Here is a 22091-nt window from a genome sequence, read left to right as displayed (position 1 = left end):
TGATAACTTATATAGAATTAGAGAGAACACCCACCTCCCTTAAACCATTTTAGTGGCTTAATGTTTATGAGAGCATACTATTTATTTATTTATTTCATGAAAGTCATGAAATGTAAGGATATGACCTAAATCATAGGGTTATCAACATAATACTTTTACAAGTAATAAATAAAATTCAAACAAAATTGACCAACTATAAAGAAAGGTTATTATATATTGGTGGTTTATTTTAGAAAAGTTACTTTAATCAATTTGTTTTAACATGATATATATACTCAAAAATATACATGAATTAGTTTTATGCTTTACTTAAGGTTTGTCTTATTTTTTTTTACCTATATTACTTTTTTTTTTATTGCAGATTAACAAGCCATATCTTCCTTTGGCATCAGGGAACTATTCCTTCAGAACTGCAGTTATAACTGTGACGTCATTTTTATTTACGGTACTATAATTGTGTGTGTGCGTTTTCAAGTGTTTATTTTCATATTGTGTTTTTGAAGATCAATATTAACGAGGTTAGAAGCCTTTTTTTTTTTTAAATACAGGGCTTTGGAATTGCATGGATCATAGGATCAAAGCCGTTGCTTTGGACTATTTTTGCCAGTTTTGTTCTAATGACTGCTTATTCAGTTAATGTGAGTTGTTTTTAAATTTATCTATATTAGTTGACCTTATTGGTCAAACAAATTGTTTATAAAAGTTTGAAGACATTGACTTACTCTTTTCATGTTCGTATTTTGTATAATCAATATTGTTATTTTGAAACTATACAGTTGCCCTTATTGAGATGGAAGAAATCTACAATACTTACAGTGATGGGTAACACACTTTCTATGGTGATATCATTTAATCTTGGTCCCTTTTATCACATGAAGGTATTGCCATACTAAAGTATTTCTCTTTTTACAAACATATAATAATATTGTTGATGTATTTTTATTAGGTTCAAATATTATAATAAAACTACTTTTCTCAAAAAGTTAAATTAATAAGATGTACATAAATTATTATATTCCTAACACACATTCTCAATCAAAAATCTTTTTAAAATTTTTGCCTTATGATAAATTTTTTTTTTTACTTTAACAAAGATCAAATTTTAAACTTTCTGGTTATAGAAATTTAAATACTATATTATAATACAATTTTTTTTAAATTTAAATTAATAAAAAAATAAATAAATAATTATATTTCTAATAAATATATACTTTTTGTGTGATATTTAGACTCATGTGCTCAAGAAGGCAGCTACCTTTCCAAGATCCCTACTTTTTGCTGTTGTGGTCATGAGCATGTACTATATCGTTATAGCATTGACAAAGGTACAATTTTTTCAAAAAATGCTAGTTGTACATTAAAATTAGTCATTAAAATTACTTATTAATGTATTTGTATATAAATACATGTGTGATTTTATACTGATAGTTAATTTTAGTAGTTATTTTTAGTGTACACGTAGCATAACTCAAATATTTTAGACCTCAAAATGAACATTTTATTTGTACAATAGTGTTTGATATTGCAAGTGTTCAGTTACCTCATTATGTGACATTATTGTATGGAATTAATTAAACAGGATATACCTGATATCGAAGGAGACAAAGAAGCCGGCCTCCAAACTTTGGCCATACGCTTGGGTCCTAAGACGGTATCTTATCTTCTCATATCAAATCTGTTAATTTTATTATTTTTGATATAAAAAGAATCTAATTATAAAATTAAAAATAGTATAAAAATTTAATTAAAAAAATATAAAGATCTAATTAAAAATTTGACAAAATTATAGAGATCAATAAAATAATTAAATCTATCAAATATCCTGACTATAGCTAGATTGTGTTATTAACTTATTATATGCTGATATTTATTCTATTTTTTTGTTAGGTATTTTGGTCTAGTGTTGCACTTCTTGAAATGGCTTATGGAGCTGCTATTATAATTGGAGCATCCTCTCCTTTTCTTTGGAGCAAAATCTCTGTGGTAATAATATTATGTTTAATTTTATTCTCTTTAATTTAAAAATCTAAAAGGTGTTGTTTTAATTTCTGATTGAATTAGTAGATTAAGTAATCTATTTGAAATATTAAGGTAAACATGTAGTATTAAACAGTTAAAATACATAATTAAGATGAATTGTAGTAGAAGATTAGCATATTGAAAGAACATATTAATAAGGTACAAAATTATTAATAAATAATATTTTTATTATAGTTTTTAACAATATAATATTATGAAATGATGTGAATTCAAACTAGTTTACAGCTTACCACCTTTATCCATGGAAGTTTGAGGGGAAAAAAAGAGTTATAAGGCATTTTTTTAACTCCAATTCAACTTGATCGATTTATATCAAGTTATTAAAGTGGTTTGATTAATTTATTAATAGTTTTACTTTAATATATGACTCAATTTGTTAGGTTCTTTCCCATGCTATCTTGGCTTTGTTCGTATGGTATCGCTCCACTCTTGTAGATTTATCCAACAAAGATTCATTGCAAGCTTTTTATATGCTTATCTTTAAGGTAAGAATTAAACAACTCTACACAATGAAATTATTTAAAAAGAGCTATTAATTGATTCATAATCATAATCAAGAGCTATTAATTATATCAAGTGAAATTATTATGTATGTGAAAGTGAAACCTCAATTTTTACCAAAGTTTTGAATGTTTATGGATACAAGTAGTCATTATTATTAGTGATTTATCTTGTTACTAATATCTTTTTCTTTTCTTCATTTTTGTCAGCTTTTTTCTGTGGAAAATATTCTCATGCTTTTTGTAAGATGAAGATGTCATCTGGAATTGTTGAATAGTTCGATGTTGCAACATTTGTCTTAAGATATCTTAAAACTCTACTAATAAGTTCAAGTAGATGTATATCTATTCAAATTGATGTATATCTACGAATAAACTGTGATATTTTCACACTGATTATAAATTTAGTTTCCATAATTGTTGTAAGTTGTAACTATAATGCTTCATGGTATGAATTAAATAATGATGAAACAAACCGTAATATTTTCGATTGGCTCCTTGATTTTGGAAAAACTCAAATTTTCATGGGAGTAAAATTTGTGCACCATATGTTCATATGACTTTGCATACGTACATTTTGCACAACCAATGTGTAAATTCTAACACCCTAATATATATAATCTTAAACTTAATAGCAATGCTATATTGAATTATAGATTTATCATTTCTTTCTATAATTTTATGCTATTTATAATTATACCTAACAAGCTTGTGAGGTGTCAAACTTATAAGTCATGTACTATGAAACTATGAGAGAATGTAATAAATCAGAGGTTGAAACAAGATATTCAGGTTTTTGAGAATTAGTTTGAATTCATATTAGGTAGATCTATCAAAAAGAGCTAAGCTTGTTTGTTTGGGGAAACTTGGGCCTTTGGATTAATAATTATGATTGGAGGGAGTGGGCTCCAAAGAACACTTCCTTTTTCATGACTCTAAGCATGATGTTTCCTTTTTCCTCAAGAATACTTTTCTAAGTCTTAGTATAGAAGATTATAATTCTATTGGCAACATTATTTTCGATCTAGAAATCAAAGAGGCCATTTTTAATATGCGGAGGTATAAAGGCCCAAGTAGAAATGGACGTTGTTAGAGAATAATTAGAATTAATTTAAATTAATTAGTATTATTTATATTTATATAGAATATCTGTATATATCTATGTATATCTTTGTATATTGTACTTTTACAATACACTCAATAATATATAAATTCTTTTTTCAGTTTAGTCCAAACCTCAAACTATTTTCTTCTAGAGCCCGTAAAAAAAAGTGGTGGCCCATTTATGTTCCCTGATGCATCAAATTTCTCGTCCCTTAAAAAGATTGAAGAAATTAATAAAACTCTCATCACTCTCATGATCTCATCTCAATGACTGATTGGATTGCTAGACTTAAGCAAATGCACTCTATAAGCCTTTGCAATAATGTATCTTATAAGATTGTTACTAAATTTTTTGTCAACTGTTTAAGGAAGTTCGTGGAGAAGATTATTGATCTTACTCAATATAACTTTGTTACTGAAAGACACAACATAGATAATAATATTATTATTGTCCAAAAAATTATTTATTTTATGAAAAATTTAAAAAAAATCTCAAGGGATGGATAATTATTAAAATTAGCCTTGAAAAAGATTTTGACAAGCTAAAATAGAGCTTTATCAAAAATAAACTTTTAGACATTAATTTTCTTTTCATATTATCAACTTTATCATTTTATGCATCACCATATCCAACACGAGAGTCTTGTGAAATGGAAAAGAGTTTAAGAAATTTATTTCTACTAGAAGTATTCGTCAAGAGAACCTCATCTCTCTTTATATCTTTACTTTTTGTATTGAGCATTATTCTTAACTTATCAATGTGGCTATTGATGAGTATGGATTTTGGAAGCCTATCTGCCTTAAAAGAAATAGACTAAAAATTTTTTATTTTTATTTTGTAGATGACCACATCCTCTTTGCTGAAACTACTTTGAAACAAGCTAATGTTACCAATAAATTTTTTTATGCTTTCGATAAAAGTTCTGGTAAAAAAGTCATTAAAAAAATTAGTGTTTTTTCTTCTAAAAATGTGATGAATAATATGAGATTCAAGATGAGTAAAGCTTTATATTTCTCCAGAAAGAATGATTTTGAAAAATATATGAGTATTCTTCTCTTTTACTCTAAATTTTATAAGCACCTTCAATGATATTATCAACAAGCTGAATTTCAGACTTATTTTTTAAAAGGTTTTTTTCTATCTCTAGTAGGAAGAACTATTCTAGTGAAATTTATTCTCTCTTCTATTCCTAATTATGATATGTAGGAATTTTTTCAAGGGAGATACTAAAAGTTCAAAAAAAAAGTCATTTGTTAAGTTGGAATAAAGTTTGTAATTTCAAAAAATCTAGGAGTCTTGGTATTTGCCATTATAGCAATGCCTTTACGATGAAAATTGGATGGGATTTTGTGGATAAAAAAAATCTCTTTAGACCAAAGTTTTTCGCTCTAAATATGGTAGAGGTAACGATATTATCACTGGAATTGGAACTTTTCAGCATGAATCGGTGTACCAAAATCTTGATCGCGAACCAAGAAACTCTAATATAGGCTCTTTAATATGGTGTGGTGTTGGAAAAGCCTGACATTCATTTCGACTTTTCTCTAGTTGGTTTTTCATGATGTTATTAACAAAGAATGAAGAATGTAAGACCCTACCACCCAAAGCTTTACGCTTAAGTCATAAAATAGAGGTGGTGAGGTATTACAATCTCTAAAATAAAAATATATACGTAGTAATTAAAGAAGCTTTGGAAAACTAACTAGTTTAATAAGAAATCAAAAATGGAGAAAAGAAAGGAAAACAAAATGAAGGAGAAAAGGAATTCTTTGATTTATGAATACCTAGAGATGTATGAAATGAGTACAATGCTCTCTCCTTCCTAAAGGGTCAACTACTAATATATATACTAGCACAAGAGAGAGAGAGAGTTAATAACAAACCACTAATTAACCAAACTAACACTCTGTTTTTAATAAAGATTTACAATCTTTATCTTTGTTATCCTTCACACCCCCTCAAACTGGAGTATGGTCGAAGAGCTACTCGTAGTTTGACCCGTAATCTCTCAAAAGCAGCAGCTGATAATGGCTTGGTGAGGATGTCTACAATTTGTTCAATCCCTGGGATATGCACAATATGCAGGGAGTGGTCCCCCAATTTGTCTCGAATCAGCTGGACTTCAAGCTGAAAATGCTTGGTCTTGTCATGCAAGATTGGGTTGTGCATAAGCAGAACTGTACTAAGGTTGTCACAGTAAATAGTGGGAGGAGTTGGAAGGAAAACATCTAACTCTTGAAAAAGGTTTTTAAGCCAGACTAACTGAGCTTCACAGGATGCCAAACTTCTAAATTCTGCCTCAGTAGAGCTCCTACTAACAGTAGATTACTTCCTACAAGACCAGGACACTAAATTAGTGCCAAAATACACACAAAATCCAGATACTGACCTTCGATCCTCAATATCAGCAGCCCAATCCGAATCTGAGAAAGCATAGAGCCTTGTATCACTGCATTTGTGAAATGTCAATCCAAACTCCTTTGTCCTTTGCAAGTATCTTAATATCCTCTTTGCTGCTTTCCAATGAGGAAGAAGGGGTACATGCATAAACTGACTTAATTTGTTGACTGCAAAAAAGAGATCTGAACGGATGATGGTTAGATATTGCAAGGAACCCACCACTGTCCGGAATAGCTTAGGATCTTTAAAAGCTTCAGCTCCTGAAGACAACAGCTGCAGAGAAAAAATCATTGGTGTTGGCATTGGAGATGCCTCTCTCATGCCAACTTTAGACAACAAATCTATTATGTATTTAGTTTGTGACAGATGCAAGATACCATCTTTGGTGTTTTCAACTTCAAGCCCAAAAAATAACTTAATGGTCCCAAATCTTTCAATGAAAATATTTTATCAAGTTGTTGAATCATAGAAGTTATTTGATTAGAGTTATTCCCAGTTATAATTATATCATCAACATAACATAAGATGTAGATTAATGAATTTGAAGTCCTTCTAATAAAGAGAGATGTGTCACAATTAGCACTTTTAAATCCAAATAGATTCAAAGTCTTACTGAGTTTTAAAAATCATTCTCTTGGGACTTGTTTTAACCCATAAAGAGACTTGTTCAATTTACAAACATGAGTATCACTTTTTTGTTCAAATCCAATTGGTTGAGACATGTAAATAGTATGTTGTAAATCACCATTCAAAAAAGCATTATTAAAATCAAATTGCCTAATGATCCAATTTCTAGATAATGCTATACTTAAAATTAATTTAATGGTAGTTGGCTTTATAACAGGACTAAAAACTTGCTCAAAATCAAAGTCCTCTTGTTGATGAAATCCTTGTGCCACTAACCTGGCTTTGTATTTTTGAATTGATCCATCAGGTAGCTTCTTGATTGTGTACACCCATTTGCACCCAATAATTTTGGCATTTTAAGGTATAGGGACTAAATCCCAAGTTTTAGTTCTTAAAAGAGCATCATACTCTTCAATCATAGCTCTATGCTAATGTGGAATACCAAGAGTAATAGTTGGTATTTTAGGGATATAATCTAGACTATTGGTGATAGTATTAACTATAATAGTAAAAAGTTTTGGTCTAGAAGAACCAGTTTTAGACCTGGTTGCCATAGGGTGTACATTTAGAGAAGGTTTAGATTGTTGTGACTCAGATAGGAAATTATCTTCTCTCTCAACAGAAGAAGGCTCTATGTGGTTATCTGATATGGGTATTATAGAATCAGTATTAGTAGTAACTATATCATTATTTCTAGTATTAAGAGTATCTTAGTGAGTTTGAGTGTCAGGATGATTTAAATTATTATTAGTAGTAACTATATCATCATTTCTAGTAGTACAAGAAGGACAATCATTAATATTAGTGGTAGTGCTAGTGTTATAAAAGAATCTGTACTGATAAAAGGAGTATTAAGAGTAGTGCAAAGCTTATTATGTGACACCAAAGTAGAAAAATTAGAACTTATTACCTGATCAGTATTGAGAGGAACCTGTGATGAATTCGCAGAAGAAGATTGATGAAATAATTCAAGATAGGGAAATTTAGACTCATTAAAGTATACATGTCGAGATATATAGATTCTACCAGTGGAGTCAAGACATTTATAACCCTTGTAATTGTAGCATAACCTAAAAACAAGCATTTCTTAGATCTAGATTCAAGTTTGTTATTAGTGTAAGGTCTCAATAATGGATAGCAAGAATAGCCAAAAATTTTTAAAAAACTATAATCTGGTTTAAGATTGAATAAGACTTCATGTGGTGATTTGTTAGCCGAAATAACAGTAAGTAGATGATTGATTAAATAAGTGGATGTAATAACAGCTTCATCCCAATAAATTAAGGGTATAAAGGAAGTAGATAATATAGACAAACTCATTTCATTGAGGTGTCTATGCTTCCTCTCTGCACAGCCATTCTGTTCAGGAACATAAGGACATGAAAATCTATGTAAGATGCCTTCTTGTGCTATAAAATTAGCAAAAACAAGAGATTTATATTCACCGTCATTGTCAGATTGAAACTCCTTAATTTTGCAATTAGTAAGATTTTCCATTAGATTTTTGTATTGTTTAAAGACATGTAAAACTTGTAACTTATTAACAAGCAAATAAGTACAAGTGTATCTACTAAAAGCATCTATAAAAGTAACATAATATCGATAACCAAGATGAGACACAATAGGGACAGGACCCCATACATCACTGTAAACTAATTGTAAAAGAGAAGTATAAGATGTAATAGAATCTGAAAAAGGAAGTTTATGCATTTTTGCTTCAGCATAATTATTACAAGTCTTAGAAACTAAATCAGAATTGAGAGTATTGTGAGCTATATTACATTGATTGAAAACTAATTGAACTGTTTTAGTGGCTGAATGTCCTAAACATTTGTGCCACAAATCAAAAATAGAACAAGAAATAGTAAAGACACGAGGAGGATTAGAAACTGATGTAGTTTGAGGCACAGGTACATTCACAAACTGATAAAGACCTCCTCTTCTAAAACCTTACAGTAGAATTTTTTGGGTGAACTGACAATGAACAACACAGTAAGTTGCATGAAATTCAAAGTAAACAAAATTATTTTGAGCAAACTTAGATACACTAATTAGGTTCTTAGTAATGTGAGTTGTGTGAATTAACTGTTGCAATGAAAACCAGCATTTAAAATCCAAAGAATACAAAAAAGAACTACCAATATGAGAGATAAAGATACATGAACTATTGCCAACTTGAACCTGCTCAGGACCAGAGTATTCGGAGCAAGATAGCATGTTTGATTGATGTGGAGTCACATGATGTGAGGCTCCTGTATCTGGATACCATGCTGGATCAGAAATGGTAGATGGTGCAGCTAGAAAAGCTTGTGGATTATGAAAAGATGAAGTTGGTGGTGGAGGAGTAGAAGTTGAGGTATTGTTTTGTGAAGAGGAAGCTGGTAATGCAATGTTGTATCCAGAATTATTAGGCCTAGAGGATTGAGACTGAAAAGAGGGTGGAATTTCTTGATTAAATCGATAGAAGCAGTGCCAAGCAATGTGGCCAAAACGCCCACAAACTTGGCACTGAGGTCTAGGAGAATTATAGAAAGATATTCCTTCTCCTCTTGTGACTCTTCCACCTCCTCTCCCTCTTCTTCCTCCAGTCCCACGATTGAAGTTTGGAATGGATGGAAAGGAGGTCTGTGTGAGGTTAGCTTGTATCACTAGATTCTCTGGTTTTCTATACTTGTCCAATATTTCATCATGAGTTAACAACATAGTTTCAACTTCACATAGGGTAAACATATCTGGTTTTGAATTGACGGTAGTCATAAGCATTTGATAATCTTCATTTAGACCTTCAAGAATATCTTTAACTTGTTTTTCTGGTTTGAGAGGCTTTTCCAAGGCTGCTAATGAATCTGCAATAATTTTGATCTTTGAAATATATTCTGAAGCAATGAGGTTGTTTTTCTTGATACGCTTGAGCTGTGCCTTTAATTGTTTGATTCGAAATTTTGTAGACTCAGCAAAATATGCCTCAATCCTATTCCAAATCTGGTAGCTATAAGTACATCCAACCATTTTAGGTTTGATAGTAGAATCCATAGAGGCCAACAATCATGAAATTAGGTTTTGATCATCTTGAATCTATTGTTTGTATTGAGAAGATTCAATACCAGCAGATTGATTTTCTGAAATTTCAAAAGGTGTAGGGATCTTTTCTTGATAAAGGTGATTTTCCAATGCTTTTCCTCAAATGGCTGCCAAAGCTTATTACTCCTATGTCTTGTGGTTATTTTTCCCCAACTTATCTTGAATCGAATTAAAGGGCCTTTGGTTGAAGAATTGAAGTGGAATCTGAGAAGAATTTGTATGTGCAGCACTTGAATTTTTATTAGCAGACATAGTAGAATCATCTGATGGAGAAGCCATGGATCTTCAAAAGACCTAAGCTCTTAATACCATAAAGAAGCTTTGGAACACTAACTAGTTTAGCAAGAAATTAAAAATGGAGAAAAGAAAGGAAAGCAAAACGAAGGAGAAAAGGAATTCTTTGATTTATGAATACTTAGAGATGTATAAAATGAATATAATGCTCTCTCCTTCCTAAAGGGTCAACTACTAATATATATACTAGCACAAGAGAGAGAAAGAGTTAATAACAAACCACTAATTAACCAAACTAACACTCTGTTTCTAATAAAGATTTACAATCTTTATCTTTGTTATCCTTCACAGTAATAATTGAAAGAAATTTATAACGATGAGTCTTGAAGAAAAGCTTAAACAAAAGTCGCAAAATGAAAAGCGCAACATTCACATAAACGGAAACTTAAATAGGAAGAAAACAAAGAAATATATACATAAAGAGTGAAATATCAAAAGATACAGAATATCAAGCTCCAAGCTCGACCTGCGAAGATAAGGCCGGCCAGAAAATATCATATACATATATATACTCCCCAAAACAACTTAAAATACATGAAACAAACTCCTATTTCTCCATGAAAACCTCTAGGAGGAACAAAAGTAAAGTATATACAGAGAAAAAGTCTATATACATATACATACATAGCAAAATATCAAAATTATAGCATCCCAACTTTGCTTGCTACAGGAAACTCCAGACGCTCAATGAGGTGCCTCTCGACCTGCATATCAGATAGCAATTAATTACAAATAATCAATTAGGCAAACCAATACAATAGCATACCCAGGGGCGGAGCTACATACTGCGAAAGGGGGGCAACGGCCCCCCTAATTTTAATTTTTTACATGTAAATTATATGTAAATTTCAGTTTAGCCCCCTCAAAAATTTATTTTAATATTATTTTATTGTGTAAATATTTTTAGCCCCCTCTAATATTTCTTCTAGCTCCGCCCCTGAGCATACCCAAACAAATCATACAAATACACATGATGCATGTCTGTCCTACTGGCCGTGACTTCACGCGTCGATTATACTGCCAAAATCTGACACATCCGATAGCTAATCCGGATGCCGTCTCTCGACTGTGCATCTCTAGGAGGCATAAAATTGGGAGATTAGTGTCCTACTACCTTCTCCTAAAGACATACACCAGGGGGAATAAATCAGGAGATTAGTGCCCTACCACCTTTACCTAGTGAGGCCGTACCATACTGGTCGAGGGATTAGTGCGCTACCACCTTGCAGACAGAGAGAAAGAATGTGAGAGAAAACGTCGGGGATTAGTGCCCTACCACCTTCCTTACATCCCATAAAACACAATCACAAGGAATGTGGGGGAATGAATCGAGGGATTAGCGTCCAGTCACCTTCTCCACATCTAACACATCACAATCACAGAGAATGCGGGGGAAAAAGATCGAGGGATTAGCGCCCTACCGCTTTTTTCACATCCAACTCATCAATATCATCATTGCCATTAATTATATCCCATTCATTCTCAAATTTATCATTATTCATTCACATTCATTCGGAAATTCATAACTAAACTCAGTCCTCCTCTTTCCTCTTCCTCGTAGCCAACCTCCACATTAATCATATCTCAATTTACTTACATTCTTTTATTCTTATCATATCTTTATCACTCACTTCTTACTCCACATTACCAACATCTCTTTACTTAATTGTCACTTCACAAATTCTCCTCAATATTCCGTTAACTCTATTAAACTATTCATCCTTGTTTTAAAACTTAAAAATTTGCTATCGGATCTTAAACAAGTATTAAAAAGATTTAGAAAATTAGAGGAATAGTCAATAGTACAAAAATGGTGAATTTTCATCAAAATAGTAGTTTTGGAGGTTTACAAGCTTGCCAGAAAAGTCAAACAGTAAAAATAGAGTTTTAGTGTAAAACATGATGGTGTGCGTACGTATACATGTGTACGTGCGCACGCACTGCCCAAATTTATTAAGGTGTGCATATGCACCAAAGTGTATGCGTACGCACACTTGCAAAATTCTCAGGATGTGCGTACGCACACCCCCTCATGCGTATGCATGAGCCAAAATACACTCTCTAGTCTGTGCGTGCACACACTAGTGTATGACGCACGCACACCAGAAATCTTGATTTTCTGCAACTTAGGAAAATTCAGTTTTTGACACATATCTTCTGACATTCATAACTTCCTCTACAAAATTTCATTTCCCACAAAATTATCACGTGACATTAAATATTAACAATGAGAAACCAAAACTATACATTGGCCGATTCCTTCCTAAGCCCCGAACTTCTCAAAAATATCTCCTTTCACAAGCTCCAAGCTTCCAAACGTGAATTCCTCAAGCTTAATCACCCAAATTTCATTCCAAACCGCCAAATTGAACTCCAAATCAATAAGAACACAATCTAATTCACACAATATCACTATAATCACCATAGGATTCACTAGTTCAATGATTCACAAAAGTTCAACAATTTTTTACCTTACCCATAGATCAATTGAACAAAATCCAGTGATTAACCGCTACTAGAGTTCACATAAACCATCAAAATCATTCAATTCTTCAATACCCAAACTCAAAATTCACGAAATTAGGGAGGGGAAGAACTAGGTGAGAAATGAAAATTTCTTACCACTTTGTTGATATAGAATTGAAGAGAATTCCGAGACGAATACGTGGCCACTGGCGGCTCGACAATCAAAGCTCCGGATTAGAAGTTATGGGCGACGAAAGTTAACGGTGAATAGCGTCTTTTAACCACTCTCCCACCTCTCTTCATTTAGCATGAATTCCCTTTTGTTTTGAGGGAGAAGTGGCTGAAGCCACTTATACAAGTGTGAACGGGTCGAGCCCAAAGCCCAATATGGACCCGGTTTAATCGATTTGGTCTGTTGGTCTAATTTTTGTCAAAAATTTTTAAAATTAGTATTAGAATTCGTATTTTAAATATTTTTACTTCTCTAAATTATAAAAATTAAATTTTCTAATGTTTATGAGAGCATACTATTTATTTATTTATTTACTTATTTATTTCATGAAAGTCATGAAATATAAGGATGTGTCCTAAATCATAAGGTTATCAACATAATACTTTTACAAGTAAATAAAATTCAAACAAAATTGGCCAACTATAAAGAAAGGTTATTATTGGTGGTTTATTTTAGAAAAGTTACTTTCATCAATTTGTTTTAACATGATATATACTCAAAAATATACATGAATTAGTTTTATTCTTTACTTAAGGTTTGTCTTATATCTTTTTTACCTATATTACATTTTCTTTATTGCAGATTAACAAGCCATATCTTCCATTGGCATCAGGGAATTATTCCTTCAGAAATGCAGTTATAACTGTGACGGTCATTTTTACTTACGATACTATAGTTGTGTGTGTGCGTTTTCAAGTGTTTATTTTCATAAATAGTTTGAATTAAAAAGTGATAGTTTTCTATAACTTAATTAAAATATGAATTTTTACATTAAAAAAGGTTAAAAAAAAAAAGAATAGAGAAAGAAAATATACGAATCTCACAAGATTTATGTTCTTATCCATAAAGAAAAAGCTAGTTGTCAAACAGAGCTGTTCGTGGTAGTTTTTTTATTGTTCATTTCTTGGGTATGCTTTCTTCAATGGTAATATATATATATATATAACAGAGCGTTGGAATTGCATAGTGTTCATACCCTGGCCCAATAAATAGGGCCCAGGATCCAAGCAAAGAAGCCCAACCCAAAGGGTTAGCTCTCCCCCAGTACCAGCCTTCACCCCAAGAAGTCGGTACTGAACACGACCTGCTCCAAAGAAGTCGGTTACGAGGGTTAGCTGGCAGATAATACTCATTCGAATGAGTAACTGCCCCTAGAAACTCTCTAACCACTTCATAGAGCCATATCTTAACCTCCCTAAGATATGAGAACGGTTATCCACCTAAAAAGGTGGCACTACTTCAGCGGTGGTTATTGGTTCACCACTATAAATACACTGACACCATTCAGGTATCTCCAAGGTCCCAATACTCTCTAACCTGCTCACACTCTTGCTAACTTAGGCATCAGAGTGTCTTTGCAGGTACCACCCCCCATTCTTTCACACGTACAAGTCGGACGGAGGAACACCGAGTAACAGATCCACTCGAAAGCCACCTCCTTCATAAGGACATAATGAGGGCAAAAGTTCCGAGAAACTTTAGAAGCCCCGATATGGACCTCTACGACGGAACCACTGATCCAAAGCATCATCTGAGCAACTTTAAAAGTCGGATGTATCTGGCTGACGATTCTGACGCTACGCGATGCAAAGCTTTTCCGACAACCTTGTCAAAAGCAGCGATGAAGTGGTTCGACAGCCTCCCTCCGAGGTCAATTACCAGTTTTGAAAACCTCTCAAGAAAGTTCTTGATGAGGTTCTCCATCCAGAAAGACAAAGTAAAACATGCACCAAGTCTCCTGGGAATAAAACAGGAGGTCGGGGAGTCCTTACGGGCCTATATGGAAAGGTTCAACAAAGCATGTTTGGAGATTCAAGACCTGCCCACCGAAGCAGTCATCATGGGGCTAGTCAATGGTCTTAGAGAAGGTCCCTTCTCACAGGCCATATCAAAAAGACACCCCGCCTCTTTAAGTGATGTACAGGAAAGAGCTGAAAAGTACATCAATATGGAAGAAAATGCTAGGCTAAGAGACCCGAGTTGGCGACCTGGTCACCCTCCCTCAACGAAAGAGAGGGAGAGGGAAGCTAAGAAGAAGGAAGAACTCGGCCTCGATAGGCCAAGAAAATATCACTCTTATACTCCACTGAAAGTTCCTGTAGTGGATGTATACAGAGAAATTTGCAATACCGAAAGGCTGCCTCCTCCCAGGCCCATTAAAAATAAAAGAGGGGGGAGCCGCGGTGATTACTGTGAGTACCATAAGATATATGGGCACTCCACAAACGACTGTTATGACCTTAAAAATGTGATAGAAAAACTGGCCAGAGAAGGTCGCTTGACAGATATCTCATAGAAAGGTCGGACAGTCATGGAAAAAGAAAGCGAGATGATATGGATAGAAGAGACCCACCACCACAAACTCCGGAGAGACATATCCATATGATCTCAGGAGGGTTTGCGGGAGGGGGACTCACAAAATCTTCTTGTAAAAGACATCTCAAGAGAGTTTACCAGGTCGGAGAGGGGTCCTCCGACCTTCCAACCATTTCATTCACAAAGGAAGATGGGCGAGGAATAATCCCTGGGCACGACGACCCAGTGGTAATTACCATGATCCTGGCAAATGCCCATCTACACAGAACACTAGTAGACCAAGGAAGCTCAGCGGACATCCTCTTTAAGCCCGCTTTCGACAAATTAGGGTTAGACGAGAAAGAGTTAAGAGCCTACCCCGACACCTTGTACGGATTAGGCGACACGCCAATAAAGCCACTAGAATTTTTGCCCCTCCATACCACCTTTGGAAAGGGGGAAAAATCAAAAACTCTGAGTATAGACTTCATAGTCATCAACGTGGGGTCGGCCTATAATGCTTTAATCGGCAGAGCTACCCTTAACCGACTCGGAGCGGTGGTATCGACACCCCACCTCTGCATGAAATTCCCGACCTCAGCGGGGATAGCAACGGTGAGGGGAGATCAGAAGCTGGCAAGGAAATGCTACAATGAAAGCCTAAACCTGAGGGGAAAAGACAAAGAAGTTCACACAATAGAGCTCGGTGGAGCAAGGATTAAAGAAGAGCTGCGACCACGACCCGGAGGAAAAACCGAGGAGATTCAGGTCGGAGAAGAGGAAGGAAAAAATGATGAATAAGGTGTTTGCCTCTCACCTAGGGAGCTTAATGGAAGTGTACGTCGACGATATGCTGGTAAAGACCAAGAAAGAAGTCGACCTCTTGTCTGACCTTTCACAAGTTTTTGACACCATAAGGTTGCACGGGATGAGGCTAAATCCTGCAAAGTGCGCCTTCGCGGTGGAGGCAGGAAAATTTCTAGGATTCATGCTAACACAAAGAGGGATCGAAGCCAATCCCGACAAGTGTAGAGCTATCCTAGAAATGAAAAGCCCGACTTGTTTGAGAGAGGTCCAACAGCTGAATGGCCGGCTAGCAGCTCTCTCCAGATTTTTGGCAGGATCAGCACTAAGATCCCTTCCACTGTTCTCCCTATTGAGAAAGGGACGCCAGTTTGAATGGACTCTCGAATGCGAGGAGGCGTTCCAGGAGTTCAAAAAGTTTTTGAGCCAACCTCCTATTTTGACCCGACTTGTAGCCGGAAAAGACCTCGTCCTATACCTATCCGTGGCAGACAAGGCTGTCTCAGCAGCCTTGATAAGAGAAGACGAGGACGGTCAACACCCAATCTATTTCATCAGTAAAGTTCTACAGGGCCCTGAGCTAAGGTATCACAAATTAGAGAAATTTGCCTACTCCTTAGTGGTAGCTTCTCGAAGGCTACGGCCTTACTTTCAAGCTCACACAATAAGAGTCTGCACGAACCAACCCATGAAGCAAATCCTCCAAAAGACAGATGTTGCAGGAAGAATGGTTCAATGGGCAATAGTGCTCTCCGAGTTCGACTTGAAGTACGAAACTCGGACGGCGATTAAAGCCCAATTCCTCGCCGACTTCATTGCAGAATATGCAGGGGATCAAGAGGATAAACCAACTACATGGGAACTCTATGTAGATGGATCCTCCAATAAAACAGGAAGCGGCGCATGCATAATATTGGTAGATGAAAGGGGAACCCAGATAGAGGTTTCCCTCAAGTTTGAATTCCCAGCTTCAAATAATCAGGGAGAATATGAAGCCTTGATTGCAGGATTGAAGCTGGCAGAAGAAGTCGGTGCTACGAAGGTAATGATATACAGTGACTCTCAAGTGGTGACCTCCCAAATAAGTGGAGAATATCAGGCAAAAGACCCAAATATGAAGAGATACTTGGAAAAAACTCTGGAACACCTTGGACACTTTGCAGAAACCGAGGTCACGCACATAACTCGGGACCTAAATAGCAGAGCAGACGCCCTATCCAAGTTAGCAAGTACCAAGCCAGGAGGAAATAACAGAAGCCTGATCCAAGAAACTCTCCAGGAACCTTCAGTGGTAAAAGTGGAAGACAAACAAGAAGTCTTTGAAGTGGCCGGATTAAACCTCGGATGGATGAACCCCTTGGTCGAATACCTGAAATTCGACATCCTCCCCAAGGAGGAAAAGGAGGCCAAGAAAATCCGAAGGGAAGCACAACACTATACCTTGGTGAAAAATATTCTCTATAGAAGGGGGATATCAATACCATTGTTAAAGTGTGTACCGACCTCAAGAGCCACCGAGGTATTAGAGGAGGTACATAGTGGAATCTGCGGGAACCATCTCGGAGCAAGGTCATTAGCCAGAAAGGTGATCCGAGTTGGATTCTACTGGCCAACCTTGCAGAAAGATGCCACAGACTTTGTGAAAAGGTGCCAACCGTGTCAAATGCATGCAAATTTCCACGTGGCCCCCCTAGAAGAGCTCATCAGTATCACCTCCCCATGGCCCTTTGCAAAATGGGGAATGGATTTGTTAGGTCCTTTTCCCCAGGCGCCAGGACAAGCAAATACCTAATAGTGGGAATAGATTATTTCACAAAGTGGATAGAAGCAGAACCACTGGCCACCATCACTGCACAAAGAAGTCGGAGGTTCCTCTACAAAAATATAATCACAAGGTATGGGATACCTTATTCCATTACCACAGATAACGGAACCCAGTTCACCGACTCCACCTTTAGAAGCCTAGTAGCCAGTATGAACATCAAACACCAGTTCACCTCAGTGGAACACCCACAAGCCAACAAAGTCATACTGGCAGGGCTGAAGAAAAGATTACAAGATGCGAAAGGAGCTTGGGCTGCAGAGCTCCAACAAGTACTATGGGCTTACAGAACAACCCCCCAATCCGCCACTGGAGAAACACCCTTCCGACTAGTTTATGGCGTAGAAGCCATGATCCCAATAGAGGTCAATGAGCAAAGCCCAAGAGTGATTTTCCACGACGAGATCGGAAATATACAGGGGCACAAAGAGGAGCTCGACTTGCTCCCCGAAATCCGAGAAGAAGCCCAGATAAGAGAAACAGCGTTGAAGCAAAGGATGACCGCGAGATACAACAAAAAAGTCATTCGAAGGAGTTTCACCCCAGATGACTTGGTCCTAATCAGAAACGATATTGGAGTCAACAAATCGGGGGAAGGAAAGCTCGCTGCTAATTGGAAAGGACCATACAAGATCAACGAGGTCTTAGGAAAAGGCTATTATAGGGTAACCGACTTCGACGGCAACGAGTTACCAAGATCATGGCATGCATGTAATATGAAAAGGTACTACAGCTAAAAGCGAACCCTACTCCCTGATGTACTCTTTTCCCAATTTCATGATTTTTCCCAAAATCAAAGGGTTTTTTCTGAAAAGGATTTTTAACGAGGCATCATAGTAGGGGCTAAGGGAAAATAAATTATCAAAAGCCCTTAGTAGCAATACGGTACCTCCTCAATTAATAAAGATCTCTTTCATTTTAAATATCTCTTTTAAATTCCCTTTTTTATTCTCTTTCTACGAAACGCGCCGATTTAAGCTCGACAAAACGTGAAAATCCCATGAACCGACCTAGATGGTCGTCAGGATAAAACGACGAGGTACAAATCGGCGTAAAGAGGCTATAGAAGTCGATCATGATAAACTCGGGAGCAGTCCGACTCATAAGTCGGAATGCGAAACCGAGTAAAATTAAAATGAATCGCAAAAGTAGCCTAAGTCACGAAAAACTCAATAAAGGAGCGGCAGAAGAACTCGGAGCGTCCTTAGAGCGAGGAGGGGACTCTATGATCCTCTGCCCCCGAGTCTTCAAATCAGACTCAGACTCCACCACGGGGACAGGAGGATCCACGATGGCACCATCAATAACAATCTTATCAGGGTCCAAAGGAGAAAGGTCCAATTCAGGAGCAATGACTCCGACCTGCTCCTTAAAAACCCTCCAAGCCTCATCAGCACCATCCGCAATAGAGTCCTCCAACTCGGTATAGGCCTTCCGGGCATTCAGCAAGTCATTCTTTACAGACACAAGATCAGCAAATAAACTGTTGTAGCTGGCTTGCGCTGCTTTCCTCAAATCCACCTCCATATTGCATTGGGCTTGCAACTTCTTCTCCTTCTCCCAGAGGCTGTCCCTTTCCTCCTTCAGCTTGGCAACTTCCCCCTCCAACTCCCTCTCATGCTCCTGATATATGCGAAGCCTGCCTTCCAGCTCCTCGACCCTCGAGGTCGTCCCTAAAGAGCTGAGAGGAGTCTTCTCAAATATATCTAAGAGTTTGCCACAAACCCCCGCCGTCTTGAGACTCTCCTCAACCACAGTGGTGAGGTAGTGCCGAACAGAAACATCATCCATACTCATACGAGCATGGGGATAAATGTTCTTTCGGATGAACGCAAGAGCGTCCGCCTCACCAGAGGCGCCAGACTCTAAGGTCTTGCGCTTCTTCGGCTCTGGTTCAGGAGTAGGTCGGACAGAAGGGGGTGGCAGAGAGGAAGCAGAGGAAGAAATTACAATAGGTTGGGAGGGAGTCCCGACGTTCCGAGGAGGAGGAGGAGGAGAGACAACCGCCCTAGCACCACCAGATCTGGCACAAGACCTTGCCTTGGCTTCCTGAACCCTCTGGTAAGACTCTTGAGCGTTTTTCTTTGCCATCTCTGCAAAAAAAATTGGTAGCTAAAAGTCAGACAAGTCGGTAAAAGAAATTGCAAGTCGGAAATAAATGAGAAACGCAAAAAGCTACCTAGTTGTGACTGGACAAAAGTCGGCGACCCCTGGAGAAATTTTTTAGTATCCAAGTATGAGGCCCTCCCCCACACTTCTCGGAGGAACCCTACGATGGCCGCCTCCACTTCGTCCAGGTCGTCCAGACCATACTTCTCACAGGGGGAGGCCTCTAACCAGTATAGAGGAAAGCGAGGAGAAGAACTCTCATCTAAGAAAAAGGGGTGGTGACCCTCTACTGCTTGAACTTTGAAAAAATAGCTTTTAAAATCGTGAAAGGATTCGTCAAAAAGGGTAAAAAGCCTCCGACCTTGTATGGCTCGGAAGGACACCCACTGTTGCTTATTATTTAGCCCACTAAAGGGCTTGGTCATATGGAAGAGATAGAAGAAAATCCTCAGAGAAGTCGGGAACTCTAAAGCCTGGCTGATAAATTGGTAAATTTTCAAAAAACCCCAAGAGTTGGGGTGAAGCTGGGTGGGAGCAACTCGGCAATGACGTAACACAGACATTTCAAACTCTGAAAATGGAAGAAAAACGCCCAAACGGGTGACCATACTCTCATACATAAAAAAGAAATGAGGGGCCGCCTCGTTGCCCCTCCCGAAGCAAACCCGGTCTTCTGGACCCGGGACTACCAACTCATACTTCGGCTCATCCTCTTCAGAAGTACAAATTCTGTGGTGAGTGCGAAGGTGGGTGATAAATTCGGTATCGACTAAAGGCTCCTCCCCTAGGACCGTGACATCAACCCACTGAGAGAGAACATCTACGGAAGCCATTTTCTTTTCTTAAAAGGGGTGACAAGAAACCTACAAAAAGAAAGTCTAACTACTTCATAGAGCCATATCTTAACCTCCCTAAGATATGGGAACGGTTATCCACCTAAAAAGGTGGCACTACTTCAGCGGTGGTTATTGGTTCACCACTATAAATACACTGACACCATTCAGGTATCTCCAAGGTCCCAATACTCTCTAACCTGCTCACACTCTTGCTAACTTAGGCATCGGAGTGTCTTTGCAGGTACCACCCCCCATTCTTTCACACGTACAAGTCGGACGGAGGAACACCGAGTAACAGATCCACTCGAAAGCCACCTCCTTCATACGTTTGGGCTAACCAACACCATCCAACCCATTAATCTCCGGTTACCCACCGTAACACATAGATCATAGGATCAAAGCCGTTGCTTTGGACTATTTTTGCCAGTTTTTTTCTAATGACTGCTTATTCAATGTGAGTTGTTTTTAAATTTATTTATATTAGTTGACTTTATTAGTCATAAAAAATGGCATAATCTTTTTATTTTTACTTAAAAGTTTTGAATTCGAGTCTTACTCTTAACTTTGGAAGAAAAAAAATTGTTATAAAGTTTGAAGACATTGACTCACTCTTTTTATGTTCATATTTTGTATAATTAATATTGTTATTTTGAAACTACACAGTTGCCCTTGTTGAGATGGAAGAAATTTACAATACTTACAGTGATGGGTTGCACAATTTCTATGGTGTTATCATTTAATCTTGGTCCCTTTTATCACATGAAGGTATTATCATTCTAAAACATTTCTCTTTTTACAAACATATAATATTGTCGATTTTGATGCCTTAGATTTTATGTAAATTAGTAACTAGCAACAACTAGTTTTTAATATACTAATTTTTTCAAAAATTTAAATTAACAAAAAAGATAAATAAATAATTATATCTCTAATAAATATACACTGTGTGTGATATTTAGACTCATGTGCTCAAGAAGGCAGCTACCTTTTCAAGATCCCTAGTTTTTGCTGTTGTGGTCATGAGCATGTACTATATCGCTATAGCATTGACAAAGGTAAAATTTTTTAGATTTTCAAAATGAACATTTAATTTGTACACAAGTGTTTGATATTGCAAGTGTTCAGTTACCTTATTATGTGACATTATTGTATGGAATTAATTAATTTGTACACAAGTGTTTGATATTGAAGGAGATAAAAGAGCAGGCCTCCAAACTTTGGCCGTATGCTTGGGTCCTAAGACGGTATTTTATCCTCTCATATCAAATAATAGGATTAATTATTCTGTTAATTTTTATAATTTTATTAAATTTTTATATTTTTTAGTTAAATTTTTATATTTATTTTAGTTTTAAAATTAGATATTTTTTAATATAAAAAATTTTAGAATTAATTAAATATTATTTTGTAAATTAAAAATATTCATAATTAAAAATCAAATTAAATTTCTAACAGTATATATTTTAAAAAAATATTCTGT

General features: G+C 36.2%; 1 protein-coding gene and 1 long non-coding RNA gene across 2 annotated transcripts in view; both read left to right on the top strand.

Moving 5' to 3' along the window:
* LOC107614405 (naringenin 8-dimethylallyltransferase 2, chloroplastic) overlaps positions 1–3100 on the top strand; it is a 7024-nt gene extending 3924 nt beyond the window's left edge. The window contains exons 5-12 of the mRNA XM_016316616.2: positions 362–445; positions 549–638; positions 777–878; positions 1230–1325; positions 1580–1651; positions 1888–1983; positions 2421–2525; positions 2751–3100. Coding sequence (XP_016172102.1) covers positions 362–445; positions 549–638; positions 777–878; positions 1230–1325; positions 1580–1651; positions 1888–1983; positions 2421–2525; positions 2751–2792 — 687 coding nt within the window. The 3' untranslated portion in view covers positions 2793–3100. The remainder of the gene's footprint in view (positions 1–361; positions 446–548; positions 639–776; positions 879–1229; positions 1326–1579; positions 1652–1887; positions 1984–2420; positions 2526–2750) is intronic.
* Positions 21582–22091, top strand: part of LOC107611444 — a 13632-nt gene continuing 13122 nt past the window's right edge. The window contains exon 1 of the long non-coding RNA XR_002351950.1: positions 21582–21855. This is a non-coding gene — a long non-coding RNA (uncharacterized LOC107611444). The remainder of the gene's footprint in view (positions 21856–22091) is intronic.

This window comes from Arachis ipaensis, chromosome B08, assembly GCF_000816755.2.
Source record: "Arachis ipaensis cultivar K30076 chromosome B08, Araip1.1, whole genome shotgun sequence".
In the NCBI taxonomy this organism is placed as follows: Eukaryota; Viridiplantae; Streptophyta; class Magnoliopsida; order Fabales; family Fabaceae; genus Arachis; species Arachis ipaensis.
This window is presented reverse-complemented; position numbering and strand designations above follow the sequence as displayed.